We start from the raw sequence: 19,199 nt of genomic DNA, 5'->3' as shown, positions 1-19,199 counted from the left end.
TTTTTAGCTCGGTAGACTTTATAGAACAATATAGTACACGTCATTCATGACTCCTGCGAAGTTTTTATTTCTGCGCAGCCGCCAGCTCCCGGGCCTTTTTCTCTAGGCCGGACAGTTGTTCTGTAAATTATTAGAATGGAATTTCACAACAAAGACCAACGTATGGCGGTCAAATCACTGAGAATAGACAGCGAACCAGACGAAGAAGACCTTACCGTTCTTTTGAAGCTTAATATCATCGGTCTCCAGCTTCATCCATGACCAATAGATAATCTGGTAAGTGAGGACAGCACCCAAGAAGACCTTGCCAAAGGGGCGGACAAAAGCGCCATACGCCAAAAGCTAGACTATATCAGCATCATACTGCTCATGAGCTCTTTGCATGCCATTGAGCATGCATCGAAGATAAAACCAGAGACAAAACATACCCCTTCCCGGTAGGCACTCTTCTTCTCTGCATTAAGTTTTGAGGCGGTGGAGCTCCATGTCCGAATGCTGGATGCGTTCTGGATAGGGCCTGCCAGCCGTGTGGAGAGACGAGTAGCTTGTTGTAGCAACATGGTGATTCGTGAATAACGAAGTGAATTAAATGTATGGAATTGCGGATTGCTGTCGGGAGTTTTGCCGCGGTCTGGAGTTGGTGAATGGGGGTTAGCGTAATTGCCTGTTTTGGGATAGCGCGCTTGGCATGAAGTGCTGTCATCTGTACTTTGAACACCTGATCGCGATTATCATTCACGATGAGGGAATTTGAGTAAACTGGAGTGGCTACATATGAGATCCTGGAATATTGACTGTTTGATTCATTGATTTTTCAGATCTGGGATTCATGTTTGGTGTAGGTATAGAGGTGGCGGTGGTGCTAGAATTCGCAGACTCAACCCGATACACTAACACCACTATTGCGTAGAACAGATCTCATCGATTGCTTTCTGGTAATACAGTCTATTTTATAAATCTTACATGAATATTGTATCAAGACTGACAAATTTTGTTCTGTTAGGCTGTATGTTGTATATATAGGTTTGATTTAGCACTAGTTAGTCAGCGATCACATGATATCAGGTCTTGAATTCTGGCGGGCAGCAATGGAAGGGAGCCACAACCCAAAATAATGAAACGGTTCCGGCTTGCGCTACTCCACGTCCCTGACTGCTCTCTGACATCTCCTTCTGCCACCATGTCCTGTCCGGTTTTCCTCCCTCATGGGGGCCCGAATCCAGCCAAAAGAAGGCGAAGGCAAACTAAAAACAACCCGTACAGATGATTAAAGGCATCTAAATGACTTGATCTCTCCGATTTCATGAAGGAATCATGGCATTGGGGTGGTGCGCAATGACAGGGCGACTATTCACTTGGGGTGGTACGTGCACGGGTGACTAATCGGGCGCCACAGTTTGTGGCTGTAGTGAATGTGTTCAGCGCGAGTCCCTTCCGCCCTGGGGCATTCACTCATTATCGGTCGCGATACATAGAGAAAGAAAGGGCCACGATATCTAGACCTTTGCAGCCTTACCATTTGTTACTCTTGGTTGTTGTCTTGATCGCCTTTTCTTTGTTTTATTTCCACGCGTCGGTGCCGAGTCCGTGAGGCCCTGCCCTGGCCCCGACTTGCGCTCCACCATCGACTCGTTCCGAACCAACCCAACCTTATTGATCACCAATTGCCATCAGATATTGTTGGTATTTCCCTGCTGATTGCCCCGCTCAAGGGCTGCGCGTCACAATAGTTCTTGTCATCGCTGGACGAAGACTCGTTTGCCATTGGTAAGCTCCCACCCGACGTCCTTGTTCTCGCGATCTTGATATCGAAGACTCTTGGCTTTCGTCCGACCTGCATCGACTCGACCTACCATGCTCACTACGGTCTTGACTATGTGTTTTGACGCATTGTCGCTGACGGATTCACTTTTTAGTAATTTAAACATCTCCCCCGCCATCCCGACGCCATGCGCCGTGGTTCAAAGCGCTCCCTCGAGGAGCTTGCCAACAAGTCTGACTCGAATGATGAGGACTGGAGCGAAGCCTCCCAACATGCCGATTCGCGACGAGCCTCTCGCAAGACCAAGTCGAGCCCCAAGAAGCGATCCAGACCCGCCAAAAAACGGCGCCGCAACTCAGGCGACATCATTTCGGACGATGAGGTCCTCACTACCGACGACGAAGACTTGTCTATTCAAGAATCGGAAGATTCCGACGACCCTACCGTCCCTCGCAATGCACGTGGAACAGCACGCCGTCGAACAACACAGAACGCCCCGCTTTACGAGGAGCCGGATTCAGATGAAGCATCCCCAGCGGATGATGAAGACAATGAACTTATCACCAACTCACCACCAAAAAGAAAGAGGACTGTTGTGAAACTGAAGCTTCGACCAGAGATTCTGTCTCAGCCTGATCTCTTAGCCAACCGACGCACCACTCGCCGTAACCGGGGTGCTTCGGAAGATATTTACGCTTTGACTAATTCAGGCCGACACATGGAAACAGTTGAGCGCGGTACCATGAGCCCTGAAGTTGAAGTGAAACGACAAGGTTCTCGAGCTCCTCGTGAATCAGCCATTCCTGAGGAGTCTATGGGAACATCGGCAGAAAATCAGGCTTCATTTGAGGTTCTGGAAAGCGATGCCCCGGCTGAAGGCGACACTGTCTTTGGCTTGGATGGAGGACAAGACCAGATCGACACTGAGATGTCAATGGACGGCGTTGTTCCTGAATCTGAGAACGGAGATGCGAAGAACGAGGATAACGATGAGGATGAAGACGACGAAGATGCAGGCCCCATCACCCGTCGACGAACTAGACCGAATCTTCTCGAAATACCAGACGAAGATGAAGGTGAGGGTGAAGAAGCAGTCGTGGCTCCGGATGCTGAGGATGAGCCCCAGCTCCGCCGATCTGGTCGCAAGCAGCCATCTCGAAGTTCCCAGCGCAAAAATGGAGATGACGAGAGCGACTTTGAACCCGAAGATGAAGATTCTCCCGACGATGACGAGGCTTCAGAATCCGGAAAGTCTGCTGCGTCTCCGCAAAAGAGTCAGGGTCGCGACGAAGAGGAGGACAGCGCAGGTGGTCGTCGTCTGCGCAGTAGAGCATCTCGTTCTCGAGGCCAGTCGGAAGTTCAAGAAGAACTTGACGAGGAAATTCAAGAACTGCGGAGTAGTAACCGTCGACGACGTGGACGTGTCCCGGAAATCATCTATGAGAACAAGCCGCGACGTAACCGCAAGGATGTTGACTACCGTATCATTCGCCCTGATCTGATGATCCCCACGGACGATGTTGAAAATGAGATCACGGAGTCTCCTTCTCGTCGTGGACGCGGTGGTGGGGGTGGTGGCTGGCAGCGAACCCTCTTCCCGACTTCAGGTCCCTTTGGCGGCGGTGCTAATCCGTCTGTTCTCGGTCCCCCCGGTGCTGCCGGCGCAGCTGGAGGTGTCGATAGCGACAGTAGTGATGATGAGTTTATTCAGCAGCCTAAGGGCGCCGGTCTTCCTGGTGGTCTTGTACCCCAAACCCACAATTCTGAGGGCCAACATCTCGCGGGTACGCCAGCAAACTTTGGCAAGCTCCAAGACAAGCAAACCTTGGCGGACGCGGATCCCTTGGGAGTGGACCTGAATGTCAACTTCGACAGCGTAGGAGGTCTTCAAGGACACATCGACCAACTGAAGGAGATGGTCTCTCTTCCGCTGCTGTACCCAGAAATCTTCCAGCGCTTCCACATTGTTCCTCCTCGAGGCGTTCTATTCCATGGACCTCCAGGAACCGGAAAGACGCTCTTGGCCCGAGCTCTAGCGAACAGTGTCAGTTCCGAGGGCCGCAAGGTCAGCTTTTACATGAGAAAAGGCGCTGATACATTGAGCAAATGGGTCGGTGAGGCTGAGCGACAATTGCGACTTCTCTTTGAAGAAGCCCGTAAAAACCAACCAAGTATCATTTTCTTCGATGAGATTGATGGACTGGCTCCCGTGCGATCGAGTAAACAGGAACAGATCCATGCCTCGATTGTATCGACCCTGCTGGCGTTGATGGATGGTATGGATGGCCGAGGTCAAGTTATCGTCATTGGTGCCACCAACCGGCCTGACTCAGTTGATCCTGCCCTCCGACGTCCTGGTCGTTTTGATCGCGAGTTCTATTTCCCGCTTCCCAACATCGAAGGCCGGCGCGCCATCCTCGACATTCACACCAAAGGCTGGGACCCAGCGCTTCCAGGCGACATCAAAGATGAGCTTGCGAAGATTACCAAGGGCTATGGAGGTGCCGATTTGCGAGCTCTTTGCACGGAGGCCGCTCTCAATGCTGTGCAGCGGAGATATCCCCAGATCTACAAGTCTGACCAGAAGCTTATCATCGAGCCGAAGAACATCGACGTCCTTCCCAAGGACTTTATGATTGCAGCCAAGAAGATGGTTCCTTCGTCAGAAAGGTCTACCTCATCAGGAGCATCGGCTCTGCCGCCCAATGTTGAGCCTCTGCTCCGCCAGTCCTTGGCTAATATTCAAAAGGCCCTGTCAGAGGTTCTCCCTCAGCGGAAGAGACTGACTGCCTTGGAAGAAGCCCAGTATGAGGAACCAGCAGACAACAATGGGTTCCGCCGTGAGCAGATGATACAGGAATTCGATCGGTCGCGTGTGTTCCGTCCGCGCATGCTTCTTCGTGGTCCCCCAGGAATGGGCCAGCAGTATCTTGCCGGCGCCCTCTTGCACCACTTCGAAGGTCTGCATGTCCAGGCTTTCGATCTCCCCACCTTGCTCAGCGACTCAACTCGATCTCCCGAAGCTACTGTCATCCAGCTTTTCGCTGAAGTTAAGCGACATAGACCGAGTGTGATTTACATCCCTAACATTCAGACATGGTTCGAGACAGTCGGACCCACTGTTATTTCTACCTTCTTGGGTCTCTTGCGATCATTGCCACCATCTGATCCAGTTCTGTTACTTGGTGTTCTTGAGTCCAGTGGACAAGATGTGGATGAAGGTTTGGTCAAGCAATTATTCGGATTCTCGAAGAGGAATTCATTTGATCTTCCTTTCCCTGATACGACTGCACGTTCTGAGTACTTCGGTAAACTCATTGAATACATCAAAACTGCTCCTTCCGATTTCCCTGATCCTGAGAACCGCAAGAAACGCCAGCTGGAAGAGCTCGAGGTCGCGCCTCCACCCCCTCCCCAAAGCGAGCAACCTCTCAGCAAAGAACAGCGCAAGGCCCAGAAAAAGAAGGATCGTCAGACCCTGAACCTTCTCAAAATTCGAATTCAGCCTATCATGGATCAAATCAAGAAGTACAAGCGCTTCCGCAGTGGTGTGGTTGATGAAAATCAGATCAGATACCTATGGGATGAAGCAGACCCGAATATGGTCACCAGCGACCTACCTCCCGACCAGCAAAACATTTACCGACCATATGAGAAGGCTGTTGATAAAAATGGTGTTCCCGGTCTTCGAGAGGTAGCTACCGAGAAGTTTTACTACAACATGGAGATTGTGACCATGGAGAAGCGTCTCTCGAACGGATACTACAAGCGATCTAGTGATTTCCTGGCGGACATCAAACGAATTGCCAAGGATGCTCGCCAGCTGGGAGACCAGGACCGACTGTTGCGTGCGAATGAGCTGTTGTCCAACGTTGAAGTCGACATTACCACCATCGAGCAAGCTGATCCGGCTCTCGTGGCAGAATGTGAGGCTGTATACCTGCGAGAGACAGCCCGTGAGAAAGAAGCCGCCGAGCGTGCCCAGCTCGCACAGGAGGCAGAGGAGCAGCGTCTACGAGAGATAGAAGAGGCTGAAGACGCGGCCGCAGCAGCCGAGGATGCTGCCGCTAATGCTGCTCGCGGTAACATCGAGCCCAACCTATCCAATGGCCCGTCTCGTCTGGGCGAGTGGGTTCCAGAAACAGATGCTCGCCCAGTAACACCCACCAACCAGTCACATGTGAGCTTTGCAAATGGATACCACAACGGCGGTGGCTCAGACCTGAATGAGCCTGGCCCTAACGGCCTGAGCAACGGGTCCCACCATGGCGATGGCGACGGTGACGTCTTCATGTCCAACTCTGAGGATCACTCGGGAAGCAAAGATACCCTGAACAGCTCGTTCGGACCCTCTGCGCAGCCTAAGCCTGCATACTCCCACACAGCGCCATCTCAACAAATTCGCCGTGAGTCTGGCATGTCTAGCTTGTCTCAAAAGGGTCCCATGACGCCAATGGCTCCTGGATCTCAGCCCGGAGACTACACCAACGAAGCGTCTACGACCCAGACCACATCATACAAGAAGTCCTCCGAGCACTCCTCGAATCAACAGGACAACACCCAAACCCAAAGTCCCAACGTTTCTCGGCATGAATATCCCGATCTCACCCAGTACCCCGATCGTGTTTCGCAAGATGACCACCTGCCTGATACCCAGCAAGGTGGCAGCAGCCAACTCTCCCCTCGCCCCCGGGATTCGCTGGCTTCCAACCAAACGGAGATTGACCACAGCCTACTGAATGGAAGTCAATCACAATCCAAGCCTCAGCCTCCGCTGTTTGACGATGCTTCTAAGCCTACCAACCACGCCTCTCTCAACTTGCAGTCACTGCTCATCGATGAGCCAGTCCCCGAGCTAGTACTTGACCTTGAACACGTTGGGCGCCTTCACGCCCAGTTGACCAAGCGAACCAAGGGACTCTCTGTTGAGCAGCTGGAGCAGATCAACACATTTCTTATGGACTATGTATGGCACATGCGCGGTGAGTGGAACCGCACCAAGGTGTGCAAAGGCACCGAGGACACCTTTGAAGAGGTCCTAGAAGATCTGCTGGCCATGCAGGACATCGGGCCGATCAGCCAGAGCAGCGGGGCATTGAATTCAAGCTTCTAAGCTGATGTTGATGCCATGGCTATATCTTTTCTTTTATTTCTACTTTCCTGTCCATACGTTAATCTTTTTTATCTTTATGTTTTCTGAGGTCATCTGTCTTGCAGACAGCCCTGTTCATTTCTTTCTGTTTTCCCGTGTTTGGTGGGCAGGTGTTCATTAGCCAAGTGTTTCTTTGTTTCGAATTCGAAGGATAGGATTTCCAGCAGTATGGGGGTTATCATGTTATGAGAATGTATCAAGTACATCTAGCGAAATGGAAATGGAAATGTCATTCAATCCTGCATGACCCTGTAGATCCTTCGTCATAGTAGCCATCTGGGCGGTATCGAATGAACACGACTTTTCCTGGAAAAGAAGCATCATAATTTATTTTAACTCGATCAATGTGCCCAGTAATTCTTATACTCATCACAATTGCTAAAAATTGGGTATTTCTCATGCGTAATGATGTTGCTGGCCCTACATACGGACCATGTGATCTCGACCCACTAAACACCTGGCCTTTGCCTTTGCATGTCTTTGATACCTCCAACCTTCCTCACCCTTGCACCTTCCTTTGACAACTTGGAACTCGCTGTTAAACTATGATTGCAGCTTAATCAACATTCTTTTACAATCTAGACCTACCTTCACCCCTTTCTATTTCCATCGCCACCGATCGCGCATATACGCCGCACCACATTTCCGCAATCATGGTGGACTGGCTCAGTCTCGCCGTTCCCCTCGCCTACCTAGGCATCCTGATAGGCTCTCTAGCTACATTCTCATCTCTCTACCGCAAGCGCAAGTACCGTACGTATCATCGCCAATTCCTAGCAGAGCGTTTTAAGCTCCGCCATTACTCCCACCTGGCTCCGCCCTGCGCGCCGCACATAATACCTTATGTTTTTCTAATTCAATACCTTGCAATATAGAAAAGGCAGCTACTCTTGAACCATGGTTCCCTGCACACCTCCAACGCGATATCTACTTCTCGCTCCTCCACCTTGACCCCTCCGCACAAAAAGAAAAGACCCCCGCTGTCCCCGAGTCTGTCGTTAAGGCTGCTCTCCTCCGTCGCGCGAAGGAGGATATTCGTCGTGTCCTCGCCCTCCGTAGCCAGAAGCAGGCTCTGTCTGTGCTGCTCCAACGCGGAAGTGTCGGTGATGACCTTTGGCAGCGCTTCTTGCGCGCCGAGAAGGAGATGGAGGAGGAGGTAAAGGATGTTGTTGCTGAAGTCAGTATCTCTGCGCCCAGATTTGGCTCCACGTTTTGTGGGAATTCCATGGAACTTTCGCTTACTTTGTGGTTTTAGGCAAATGCTTACGTGCCGAATTGGGGCCAAACTATCTTCCAGTCTGCCAACGAGATGATGAATAATGACATTTACCGTCAGCGTGTGAGTGAGCAGCAGGAGAAGCTTGCTGAGGAGAAGGAGTGGTGGAGTAAGAAGAAGGCTACTACTCAGGAGCAATTTATGAAGGAGTTGAACGAGGGCTCGGAGGCGGCTTCGCCCTCTGTGCAATCGCCTGCCCCTAAGTCTCCGGAGCCTGCTTCGGAGCCAATTTCGGAGTCTGTTCCTGCTGCTCCTGCGGCTGCTGTGCAGCCAAGTGATGATGAAGCGGTGCTGGTTGAGGCAGAGCCGTCGATTAGTGGCACTCCGTCTGGTGGAAAAAAGAAGAAGGGGAAGGGTAAGAAATAGATTATGGGCTTGTAAAATTAGGGTTTTTTTTTTCTGGATTGCTACTATTTAAACCATTGAGCATTATTTCATGAACATCTTGGACTTTTGAGCGTAGAGGGCTGTTGACTAGGTAAATTCTTGAACGCGCAATATAGATTCAGCAAAAGGCACGAAGTCTTGCCGGTGGAGAACAACATCACTTCCCGCTGACCCTGTGGGCTGTCGTATAAACAAAGGGTATATTGATATGGTGAGTGATGCCCTGTAAATGCCACTTGACCATCAATCCTTGCAATGGTCACTTGCTGGATTCATTCGATATGTATACCAACCTTGGTGCCCAATTTCCTGCATCAAGTGTATGGTGACGAGCACGCCGATTCACTTAAACCGTCATAGTTAAAGAGTGCCTATATACCTCACTTTTCGTGTGGGACAGCGAGAACAAGTGAACTTTAGATCTTAGAAGACAATCAATGTGATGAGTCAGATAATGGTCATGATCATTAAATTCAGTGCTCACTGATCTATCAAAGCATAAAAGTGGCGTCAACCCAAATAGCATTCATCGGGGAAAACCAGTATGTAGCTCGGTAGCGAGGTGAGCAGGAAACGGAGAGTAGACAGGGTCCGAAGAGGAGAATAGTATATATTCCCAATCAAGATCTAGAAGAATCAATATAGTATACACGGCTTAATTACTATAGCCGGACAATAAAAGTACATATGCGCTGATCCATGCGATGGAATCCCAGCAGGTTACAGCAATTGGCTGTCTTCCACCCCCAAAGGCGAACCAAGATCGATATCCAGCAGTTCCATCTCCCCTGCTGCTTGTGCTAATTTCCTCTCAATCTGCACAGGGTCCAAACGGTTCGTCCGACTCAACACAATACGCAGAAGCTGGGCCATGATCTCGAGCTGATACTGCTGTGTCTCGTGCGGATCAAGCTGCTCAACGCTCAAGCCCTGAGCCTGGAGAGCCATGGACTTGCGTTCGCCAAGCAATTTTAATAGCCGGTTGACCTGTCCAATGTTCTCTTTGCTTCGTGGAGTAGATGATAACCGACGAAGGCGATGCTTCGGTGTGTCGGCGGGTACACCGGCTAGACGTGCTACCTGAAGAACAATCAAACGGGCAGTGACGTCGTCCGGTGCAAACCCGAATGTTGTTCGCATCGAATGGATGGCGACAAGCGTGCCTGGGATGTCCTTAGATAGACAGAAACAACGCACAATCTGATCATAAAGGTCCTTGGAGAACTCGGTGTTTGTAATTTTGCGGGCTCGTGGGGTGAGCTGCGAATACCACCGCATCATACTGGCGAATAATTGACGAGCTGATGGGAACCCTGCATCGTACGAGGTGCGACCGCGATCGAATTGCAGTTTTGCGCAGTCCCAGAGACAGGCGTAAGTCTCCAGGTCGGGCCGAACAGAGGCGGACATCTTTTGGAATTTCGTCCAGAGAGAGCGGATGTCTTGTTTGCGAAGTTCGGCGTAAAGGAGGTGGTTCATGAAGTATGAGTTTGGTTGGATGTGGGCGTCACCAAGGCACTTGACTAGATACTTGACCATATCGTCATCACCCCGGCGTGTGTAGTGGAGGAGAAGGATAGAGAATGTCTCGATGCTAGCAGGTGGGACCTCACGCTTCATAAAGTGAGGAATTCGGCTAGATTCCACATCTTGATGCTTGACTTCAAGCCGCGGTGTCGTTTCAACTGGTTGAAATCGCTTCCATACGGCATCGATGCGATGTTGGATCATCGACCATGCTAGCCGTTCTGCTTTGTCTCGCGCTTGGGGATTGCCCTCATGGAGCCACCCTGCGACTAAGCCATTGAGATGCTTAGTGTCCGGTCGTACATTTCGCTCATACATCAGTTCAATCACCAGTGCAGCTGAGTCAACCTGTCCCATTCCGATGAGCTTCTTCATCCAGCTGGCGTAGAAGAAGCGATTCTGAAATTGACGAGGCAGCATGGTAAGTGCCGACAGAGAAACCTTGTTCACGGCCTGCTCATTGATGCTCGATGCATGGAGATTGCCAGCGAGACCAAGGGCTGCTTGATACACGGCCGTAGAATCCTTGGCAGGGTCTTGTCCGGTCACCATCATATCCTTGAAAATAGCAACGGCAGTATCCAATCGACCGGCCGTAAGGAGTCCGATACTGATCTGGTCATAGTCGTCCATGGTCATGTCGGGACCCAAGAACGTTTTTAGCTGAAGATATAATGCCCATGCCCTGACCTCCGCTTCCTTCCCAGGGACGAGGCCCCATGCTGTGATCACCGGAATGAGAACTCTCGGCTGTCGAGATTGGTCGTTAGAGAGGAACGCCAAAGCAATATCTTGGGCTCGTTGGGGGTCTTTGGCAGCCGCAAAGAGTCGGACACCGAGCATCCAGTATTCCTCAAGATCGTCCTTATCCTGTGAAAGCTCTGATTGATATGCCTCCCACTGTTCCAATGCCTGGCTGGTCGCGCCACCAGTATGCAGGGCTTGGATATATGACAGAATCTGTGGCTTGGCGAGTGATTTCCCGGCGGACGTAGAATCTTGGACCAGGGTTTGCAGATGCGTTGAGCGGACAGTGTTGGATAATTTGGAAGTGGTTTGTGATTCCCAGACTGCCTGCATGGCTTTTGACGGCAGTGCATCCAAAAAACCTGGGATGGCTTGTTTGCATCGGCGATACGCTTTCCATAGCTCTTGACAAGCGCGCTCATCGGACGTGTTCACCATATACGAACGAAGCGCTTTTCGGAAACGTTCAGCGTAGGGATGAGAGTCAGAGCCCGCTAATTTCCTGGCCTCCGAGGCCTTTCGCGCAGCTACCTTGCGTTGTTCTCGGGCGCTGTCCTGCCAGTTCTCTTGCTCGGTTGCCATGCCCTCAAATTCCTCCTTCAGCATCTCATCCAGCTCCTCGTCAAATACATCATCCAAGGACGGCAGCGGCTCTGTTGGGCCCTTTTCCTCCTCATATTTTCGAAGGGCCTCGAGCGCGATCTTTCGGTCTTCTTCTGGTAAGCTCTGGATGAACGGGCTGTCGGGGTGGAATGGTCCTTTTTCTAGAATTTTAAGCTCTTCCTGGACCTTCGTGAGTTCATTCTGTATGTCCTCTCGCTCCTCGAGTTCTTCAGCCTCGGGGTCGACCGGCCGTCGCTTCTGGCCGGGGGCGTCTTGTTCAAAGAAGTTGACCTTATCGTTTGGCCCGCCGAAGTCGAGCCGACGCGCGGTTACAGCGCTGAAGGCGCGCAGGGAAACCGACGGATTGCGCGCCGCATACCATCGAGCTCCTCGAATAGCCTGGCGGAGCATATGGGGAGTGATTCGGTCATTTGGGGGAGTTGAAAAAGGTGGGAGACACAAGAGATTCTGCAAATCGGAACACCATTAATCCTGCCTTTTCCGGTTTAGCGCGCCCCGGAAGTCATTATCTCTCCTTCTCCGACGCGACACTCAATTGCGACCAGCAATGGACCCCGATGGATTAGAGGATGCGCTGGACCTGTCTAAGGACAGGTCTCAGAACCAGGTATGCTTTTGGTCTTTCTATTCCGAGGTTGAAGCTCAAGAGTGAACCGCTAATGTGAAAATCAAGGGCGTGTACATTTACCAACCCGCAAAAGCTGGGAAAGCTTCCGGCGAACGACCCTCGAAACGCCGCAAGGTCTCGATGAACAAGGATCCGATTGAGAAGCTTGATGGCCCGGGCTTTGTGCCCTTGTTGAACGGAGACGAAAGCGCCGAATGTGTGCAATTGCGATACGACACCTACAAACAACTATGGTCCGAGCAGGAACACAAGATTCAGGTAGGGCATGAATTAATACAGGCCGGGAGATTCCTTGCTGATGCGGAACCTATGAAAGTCAATTCTTGAAGATGTTGATGCTGGTGTCTTGACGGACGTGCTATCTTTCGTGAGAGAGACATCGCCGCAGACGTAAGACGACCTTCCCCGCGGATATATACTTATTGATTCTAAACTAGCAGATAGGTCCAACGGATGTATTCCGACAGCTCTCGTCACTGTGGGATCCAATGTCTCTTCGCTCAGCAGATTGCTCTCTCGCCTTAATGGCCAACTCAAATCGACCAATGAAGGAGGTGTGATAGTTCTCGAGTCCGGTGATGCGCCCAACCTGAAAACAACCTTGAAAAACATCATCCGAACGGCAGTAACCAACACTGAGGGTAATGATGGATACCAGCGGTTCCTCACAGATCGTTCTGTACGTTTCTACCGCTGCATGGGCCACTAATTCTTACTAACAGAGGTCAGGGACCCCGAGTGCTCGGTTACGATTTGGATCTACTCCACGACTACGTCCAAAGAAGAGGCACTAAGAAGCTAGTCCTTGCTTTGCGGGACAGTGAAGCCTTTGATCCTGGACTATTGACCGATCTTTTTTCACTATTCACGTAGGAGACCGGCAAGGCAAGCTACCGCTAAGATCGTTACTAACACATGCTTAGATCCTGGCTTGATCGGATACCGTTCACAGTATTGCTGGGCATTTCCACGTCGGTAGAGCTCTTTGAAGGTCGACTACCCAGATCATGTGTCTCGTTGCTCCAGGGAAAGCATTTTGAAGTACAAGAGGCGGGCAACTGCGTGGATCGTATCTACGAGGCCCTTCAGACAAGCTCAGATGGAAGGATTTGGGTTGGTCGCAATATAACAAGCACATTGTTTGAAAAAGCCACCGACTATTTCCAAACACCTGAGGCCTTCAGTCGTATGGTCAAGGTAATGGATCCTCTCTAGTGTGACAAACACTTGTCTAACTTTATCACAGTACGCCTGTATGTCACATTTCTTTGCCAATCCTCTGGCGGTGCTTCTGGGAAACCCAGATAAATCTCTCCTATCTCAAGGTCAGTTCTGTGAAGCCATCAGAAATCTGCCGTCTTTCAGAATGTACGTATATGTGCCCTTGATACATACTGAGCCCTTGACTAACTAGTTTTCAGGTTCTGTGAAGATCTAGTAGAAACAGGTTCTACTAATGAAGCGCGGAGTATGATAGAAGACGATGAGTATCTACTACGCGCGGCTTCAGATCACGTCGACGCAGGCCAGCAAGCAATGCGTCACATCTTCCGTGCAGTGCTTCTCATCCACACATGTCTTCAGCACACCCATGCCACCAAAAAGACAACCATTTCAGATCTCTCTGTTCGCGCCCTTTCTGGGGAGCTCATTGACTCACCGCTCGTGGAGGACATGTTGGCCACGGTAAGGACTCTCGACTCCGAGAAGCTGGGCGAAGTCCTGGACACCCTTCCCAAGAAACTTTCCGACGATTCACCTCTCACTGGAATTCAAGCCGATTTGAAAGCCTTACTGGAGGCGAATCCTGACTCCATACCACTGCGCAGCGAATACAACATCAACAGCTCTGTAATGAAAACGACTGTTGTCCAGCAACGGGTTCTGCTCACCAAGGGCACGGCCAACCTACCTGAGCAAGATCTTCAGTACACCGAGATCATCGATCGCCTGGTGGGTGCGTTGCATGAGTATTTTACTGAGACATTGGTTCGGCCACAGGAGCTCTTCATGAACGAAGCATTTGTCTTTGACCTGCGTAATCCTTTGAAAGAAACATTCACGCCTCGGCCACGTTTTGCTATTGAACGGGCCCTGGCTAGTCCATTTGATTACTTGATCTCCACTACTGCTGCTACTGCCGGGGCTAGAATCTCTGCAAAACAGCCAGCTGCTGCCATCTTATATCAGCTTTATCTCGAGTCTGGCGCTTTGGTCAATGTCCATGATCTATGGCAGGCTTTCTACGGAGTCTATGAAAGTGATCAAGGCAAGAAGGTTGATGACCGAGTGGTCATGTCGTTGTTCTATAGCGCGTTGTCTGATATGAAGATGTTTGGCATGGTCAAGACTAGCCGAAAGAAGACCGATCACTTGGCTAAGTCGGCATGGATGGGGTTGTAATTTGCGAGCATTTGATTTTACGTTGATATCAATGAATCAGAATCCAGCTCAACTGATGGAATCCAGCATGATTCCGGTTATCTTACTTAGGGTTTACTACTCGAGACTACTACTTCCTTTTCCCTTTCATGTCCCAGTCATGTCCCCGTCGTATTTGGCGCAATTTTGAGAATATTTCAAAAAGGCATAGTAGGATGCACCGACTAAGCTGCATACGATCTTGGATAGTAATCAATCCCCCTCCCCCTGGCTCCTGTCCCGTTGGCACAAGATGGTGCATTCTGTGATTATATCAGTCTGATTGTGCGTGACAACACATCCTTTCTCCCTTCGATATACTGGTCAATCAGACGGAGTATGCCTTGTACATTCTCCCTTTGTACTTATAATGGAACTTGCATTTATCGTATTCATTCACAATGTTTTGCCAATCCTGGCGGGGTATCATACATGTTATCGAGTTACCACAAGCTTTGCCTTCCCAGACGCTTTCAATGGTAGGACTGAATCCCAATCAACGATCTTGAAGCGGTCGCTGGATAATATCTTCTCTTCCAAGTGGCCGTCCTCCTTCACTTAAAACCATAGCTTCTCTTCGCCTTCGACGAAGAGCTTGTTCCTCCGCATTGCCGTCTTGGGGCCTACGCGAGGAAGATCCTCGATAAGAGCCGGCTGTATCTTCTCCATCAACCATCCATACATCACTGTCCCCGTCGTCGTCCTCATCATCGTCATCTTGTTCGTTCTCTTCCTCGAGCATGCTGCCCATCAACCCATGCTTGCGTAATTGCTTGATGCCCTCCGCGTGTGAGGTCAAGTTGCTGAATATGGAACTCATGACGGTGTCATCAGACCACCACGTTTTCAAAAGAATCACCACATCCTGTCGCCGTGATGGCTCGTCCAATGCACACGGGAATGGGTATTTGCTAAGCCACCGGGTCACGATTCCGGCCTCTAATGCTGCCGGGATGTTTTCTGGAAGCAGGATATTAAGGATTTGCAATGCCTTTTTCTCTCCAAGTGGCCGAGTCCTGGCAAGGACGGGTGATGTTGTCGGGTACGTTACTTCGGTATGCTCATCTAGGAAGTTGCAGAGACAGTTGATGATGGCTGTATATGCAGGAAGATCGCGAAGCCGAGTGCAGACCGAGGTTCGAGATACTGCAAATGATAAGCTTTGCATCCGTAAATAATGGTTTCATAGTATGCATACAGGCTCGGTTCGAGACAAGGAAGTTAAGCGCAGTTAGTGCTCGACCTTGTCGGACTTTGTTCTTGCTTGATAAATCATCGAGTAGAATATCACGAGTCTCGCCTTTCGTTGATCGTTCGGCAATGATGCGGAGGGCTCTATTAGTGTGTTAATAGTTGATGCGGCATCGGATGTGGGGCCTTCATACGCAGCTCGTAGGTCATGGCTTGTACTCGAGGAGAGCTTCAAGAGGGTATCTAGCTTGAGAGCTTAAGCATTGTTAGTAGTGTCTTAATCCAGAAAGGCCGAGACGTGCTCACCTTCCTCAGTCCCCTCACTGATGATCTTCTCTTCTCGGTCAACATGTTTAACTTCCGTCAGATCGACCACTTGACGGAGATCTGTAGCGATTCCGCGTACAGCGAAGAAAAGAGATATGCCTGAGAATGTTAGTTCTTGGTCCCGTCATCGTATCACCATTACCAACCTAGGCATAGCCATAGTACACCATCCCCAGAGAAAGGCGCCATCGTGGGTGGATGTACTCCGTATGGTTAGCTCCATTGCGGAGAGATGCGCGGCAGAATATCGGCGGCCGAGGGCGGTGTCTTTTTTTTCTTCAACCGCTGCTTTACAGCAACAGAAGAAAACTATACATCCCCACGCATTCGCACACCACAATGCCGCCCTCTCAGCTCAAGCAGCTGAAAGCGTCGCTTCGGGACAGCGGAGTCGTTGGTCCCCAGCAGTCCAAGAAGCAAAAGCGCCAGAACGCAAAAACCGGTGCTGCGGCGCAAAACCGGAATCAGCGCAATGCCGCTTTACAGGCTATTCGAGATCGATTCAACCCCTTTGAGATCAAGGTCCCCGCTGCTAGAAGCAAGTTTGAAGCGACCACTCGAGATGGAAACTCAACTAATGCTACGCGCAATAACCGCCCGGGTGTCACCAAGTCACTTGGTGAGGAAAGGGTATGTGAATGTCGAATACTTTTCACGATAATAGGCTTACAATTCCTTGGTTTTAGCGCCGAGCTACACTTTTGCAAGAAATGAACAGCCGGAACAGAGTCGGCGGACTTGTTGATCGCCGCTTCGGTGAGAACGATCCGACCATGACCCCCGAAGAACGTGCTGCCGAACGATTTGCGAGAGAAAGTCAAAAGAAGATGCGCAAGGAATCGATGTTCAATCTTGAGGATGAGGAGGAAGAATTCACGCTTACTCACATGGGTCAAAACTTGTCATTTGATGAGGCCAATCGTGACGATTTTGAGATGGGCGAGATGGGCAATGACATGAAGGGCGACGAATCCGACGACGAGGAAACACGAAAGCGCAAACGTTTTATCGATGAGGACGCAGATGAGGGAGATTATGTTTACGACCCGGATGCTGAAGATCAGCCCGATCGGAAGAAGTCCAAAGCCGAGGTTATGAAGGAGGTCATTGCCAAGTCTAAGTTCTACAAGCAGGAACGTCAAAAGGCCAAGGATGATGATGATGATTTACGGGATGAACTGGACCAGGAGCTTCCGGATCTCTTTGAGGCCTTGCGAGGCATGAAGGTCCCGGCCAAGCCAGAACCTGTCCAGCAAGACCTGGATACCATGAACCCAGAGCGTGCGGCTATGCTTCAAGGACCGGAGAAGACAGACACCGAGAAGCAGTACGACCAACGGATTAAGCAGTTGACCTTCGATGCGCGATCTGCACCTACGGACCGCACTAAGACAGAGGAAGAGAAGGTTGAGGAGGAAGCTGAAAGGCTAAAGAAGTTGGAGGAAAACCGACTTAAGCGAATGCGTGGCGAGCAAGTGAGCGATGATGAAGATAACGAGGACGACAATGATTCATTCATGCAGGATGATGACGAGTCAGAGATTGATGATGCGACAGCCTTTGGCCTTCCAACATATGAGCCACGGAAAGACCTGGCTGTGGAAGACGAGGATGATTTCGTTATTGACGATGATCTGGTCGAGACACGGTCCAACGCCAGCCTCGACATGGACGGAAGTGATATGGAGGAAGAGGATCTCTCAGATGACGACGAATCGGAACAGTCAGAGCAGGAAGACGAGCTTATCAATGGAATGTCTCTACCGGCTGCCAGTGCAGCATCAACAGCTGTCGCAGCCAACCAAACTTCGGATGGCAAGTTGGCCTTCACCTATCCTTGTCCAGATGACCATGAGGCTTTCCTTGATTTGATCAAGGGTGTGCCTAGCCAGGATGTCGCAATTGTGGTTCAGCGCATTCGTGCCTTGCATCACCCCCGTCTTCACCCCGACAACAAGGCCAAGCTGGGTCGTTTTGCTGAGATTCTTATTGAGCATGTGTCGTATATGGCGAATGAGGACGAAGAGCTGTCCTTTGATCTGATGGAAAACATTCTGCGTCATGTTCACTCATTGGCCAAGACACACCCCATGAACGTAGTAATGGCCTTCCGTGCTCGCCTTCGTGAGATCTCCAACGACCGTCCGTTGAACTTGCTTCCTGGCGATCTTGCCATCCTGACCGGTATCTCGACTGTTTTCCCTACATCGGATCACTTCCATGCCGTCTCGACACCCGCTCATCTTTGCATTGCTCGGTTCTTGGGACAATGCTCAGCCAACACTCTGTCTGATTTTGCCACCGGTGCCTTTGCCACGAGTCTTTTCCTCCAGTACCAGGCCGTCGCTAAGAGATATATGCCTGAGTTTATCAACTACGTCCTCAATGCTCTTTGCAACCTTGCTCCCACTGAGCCCACAGCTAAGCTTGGCTATTTCCCATCCCGGAAATGCCAGGAATCCGTTCGGCTCTCACCAAGCAAGAAGGTTACCCCACGCAAACTGCAATTCCGCGATATCACCGCTTCTCCTTCGGACTCCCAGGCGGAGGAAGAATTGAAGATCTCTCTCGTGACTACTTTCGTCTCCCTCCTCGATACCGCTTCGGATCTGTGGGCTGAGAAGTCCGCCTTCACTGAAATCTTCACCCCTGTCCAGGCCATTCTAAATGACCTCAAGCAATCATGTAAGAGCAAGACCCTCTCCGCAGCTCGAGACCCGATCCAATCCACACTGGACAAGATCGCCTCCCACCTGGATAACGCTCGTCTCGCCCGCCGCCCTCTCCTCCTTCATGACCACCGTCCCCTGGCTATCAAATCTGCCATTCCCAAGTTCGAGGAGAACTTCAACCCAGACAAGCACTACGATCCAGACCGCGAACGTGCCGAGGCCAACCGCCTCAGGGCCGATATCAAGCGCGAGAAGAAGGGTGCCATGCGCGAACTCCGCAAGGACGCCAGCTTCGTTGCTCGCGAGAAGCTGCGCGAGAAGAAAGAGCGCGATTCCGAATACGAGAAGAAGTACAAGCGTCTTGTTGCCGAGATTCAGAACGAGGAGGGTCGTGCTGCCAACGACTACGAACGCGAGAAGCGGGGACGTCAAGGCAAGCGTTAATAGATTTACTTGTCTTATATTTCGATCATTTCGATACCATT

General features: G+C 50.7%; 7 protein-coding genes across 7 annotated transcripts; 4 read left to right on the top strand and 3 right to left on the bottom strand.

The window, feature by feature from the left end:
- Positions 1-64: 64 nt before the first annotated feature.
- N7503_003794 (uncharacterized protein) lies at positions 65-560 on the bottom strand (the record flags this gene model as incomplete). Its single annotated transcript, XM_057063341.1, has 3 exons — positions 65-120; positions 216-342; positions 429-560. 3 exons carry the CDS (start codon positions 558-560, stop codon positions 65-67), a joined length of 315 nt encoding a protein of 104 aa, XP_056924256.1.
- Positions 561-1,949: 1,389 nt separating this feature from the next.
- N7503_003793 (chromatin segregase YTA7) lies at positions 1,950-6,875 on the top strand (the record flags this gene model as incomplete). The annotated part of the gene is made up of 1 exon (XM_057063340.1): positions 1,950-6,875. One exon carries the CDS (start codon positions 1,950-1,952, stop codon positions 6,873-6,875), a length of 4,926 nt encoding a protein of 1,641 aa, XP_056924255.1.
- Positions 6,876-7,567: 692 nt separating this feature from the next.
- N7503_003792 (Sec63 complex subunit SEC66) lies at positions 7,568-8,556 on the top strand (the record flags this gene model as incomplete). The annotated part of the gene is made up of 3 exons (XM_057063339.1): positions 7,568-7,667; positions 7,790-8,091; positions 8,170-8,556. 3 exons carry the CDS (start codon positions 7,568-7,570, stop codon positions 8,554-8,556), a joined length of 789 nt encoding a protein of 262 aa, XP_056924254.1.
- A 741-nt stretch (positions 8,557-9,297) lies between these two features.
- N7503_003791 (pentatricopeptide repeat protein) lies at positions 9,298-11,865 on the bottom strand (the record flags this gene model as incomplete). Its single annotated transcript, XM_057063338.1, has 1 exon — positions 9,298-11,865. The coding sequence occupies one exon, from the start codon at positions 11,863-11,865 to the stop codon at positions 9,298-9,300; it is 2,568 nt and encodes an 855-aa protein (XP_056924253.1).
- Positions 11,866-12,022: 157 nt separating this feature from the next.
- N7503_003790 (uncharacterized protein) lies at positions 12,023-14,506 on the top strand (the record flags this gene model as incomplete). The annotated part of the gene is made up of 8 exons (XM_057063337.1): positions 12,023-12,082; positions 12,149-12,361; positions 12,420-12,493; positions 12,548-12,782; positions 12,833-12,972; positions 13,027-13,300; positions 13,350-13,471; positions 13,525-14,506. The coding sequence occupies 8 exons, from the start codon at positions 12,023-12,025 to the stop codon at positions 14,504-14,506; spliced, it is 2,100 nt and encodes a 699-aa protein (XP_056924252.1).
- Positions 14,507-14,919: 413 nt separating this feature from the next.
- Positions 14,920-16,231, bottom strand: N7503_003789 (uncharacterized protein; the record flags this gene model as incomplete). Its single annotated transcript, XM_057063336.1, has 5 exons — positions 14,920-15,670; positions 15,723-15,859; positions 15,910-15,970; positions 16,022-16,141; positions 16,189-16,231. The coding sequence occupies 5 exons, from the start codon at positions 16,229-16,231 to the stop codon at positions 15,021-15,023; spliced, it is 1,011 nt and encodes a 336-aa protein (XP_056924251.1). The 3' UTR covers positions 14,920-15,020.
- Positions 16,232-16,381: 150 nt separating this feature from the next.
- Positions 16,382-19,158, top strand: N7503_003788 (snoRNA-binding rRNA-processing protein NOP14; the record flags this gene model as incomplete). The annotated part of the gene is made up of 2 exons (XM_057063335.1): positions 16,382-16,672; positions 16,729-19,158. The coding sequence occupies 2 exons, from the start codon at positions 16,382-16,384 to the stop codon at positions 19,156-19,158; spliced, it is 2,721 nt and encodes a 906-aa protein (XP_056924250.1).
- Positions 19,159-19,199: the final 41 nt, after the last annotated feature.

The sequence above is a fragment of the Penicillium pulvis genome (genome assembly GCF_028828015.1).
Source record: "Penicillium pulvis strain IBT 33274 chromosome Unknown contig_1_segment0_segment0, whole genome shotgun sequence".
Taxonomy (NCBI): Eukaryota; Fungi; Ascomycota; class Eurotiomycetes; order Eurotiales; family Aspergillaceae; genus Penicillium; species Penicillium pulvis.
This window is presented reverse-complemented; position numbering and strand designations above follow the sequence as displayed.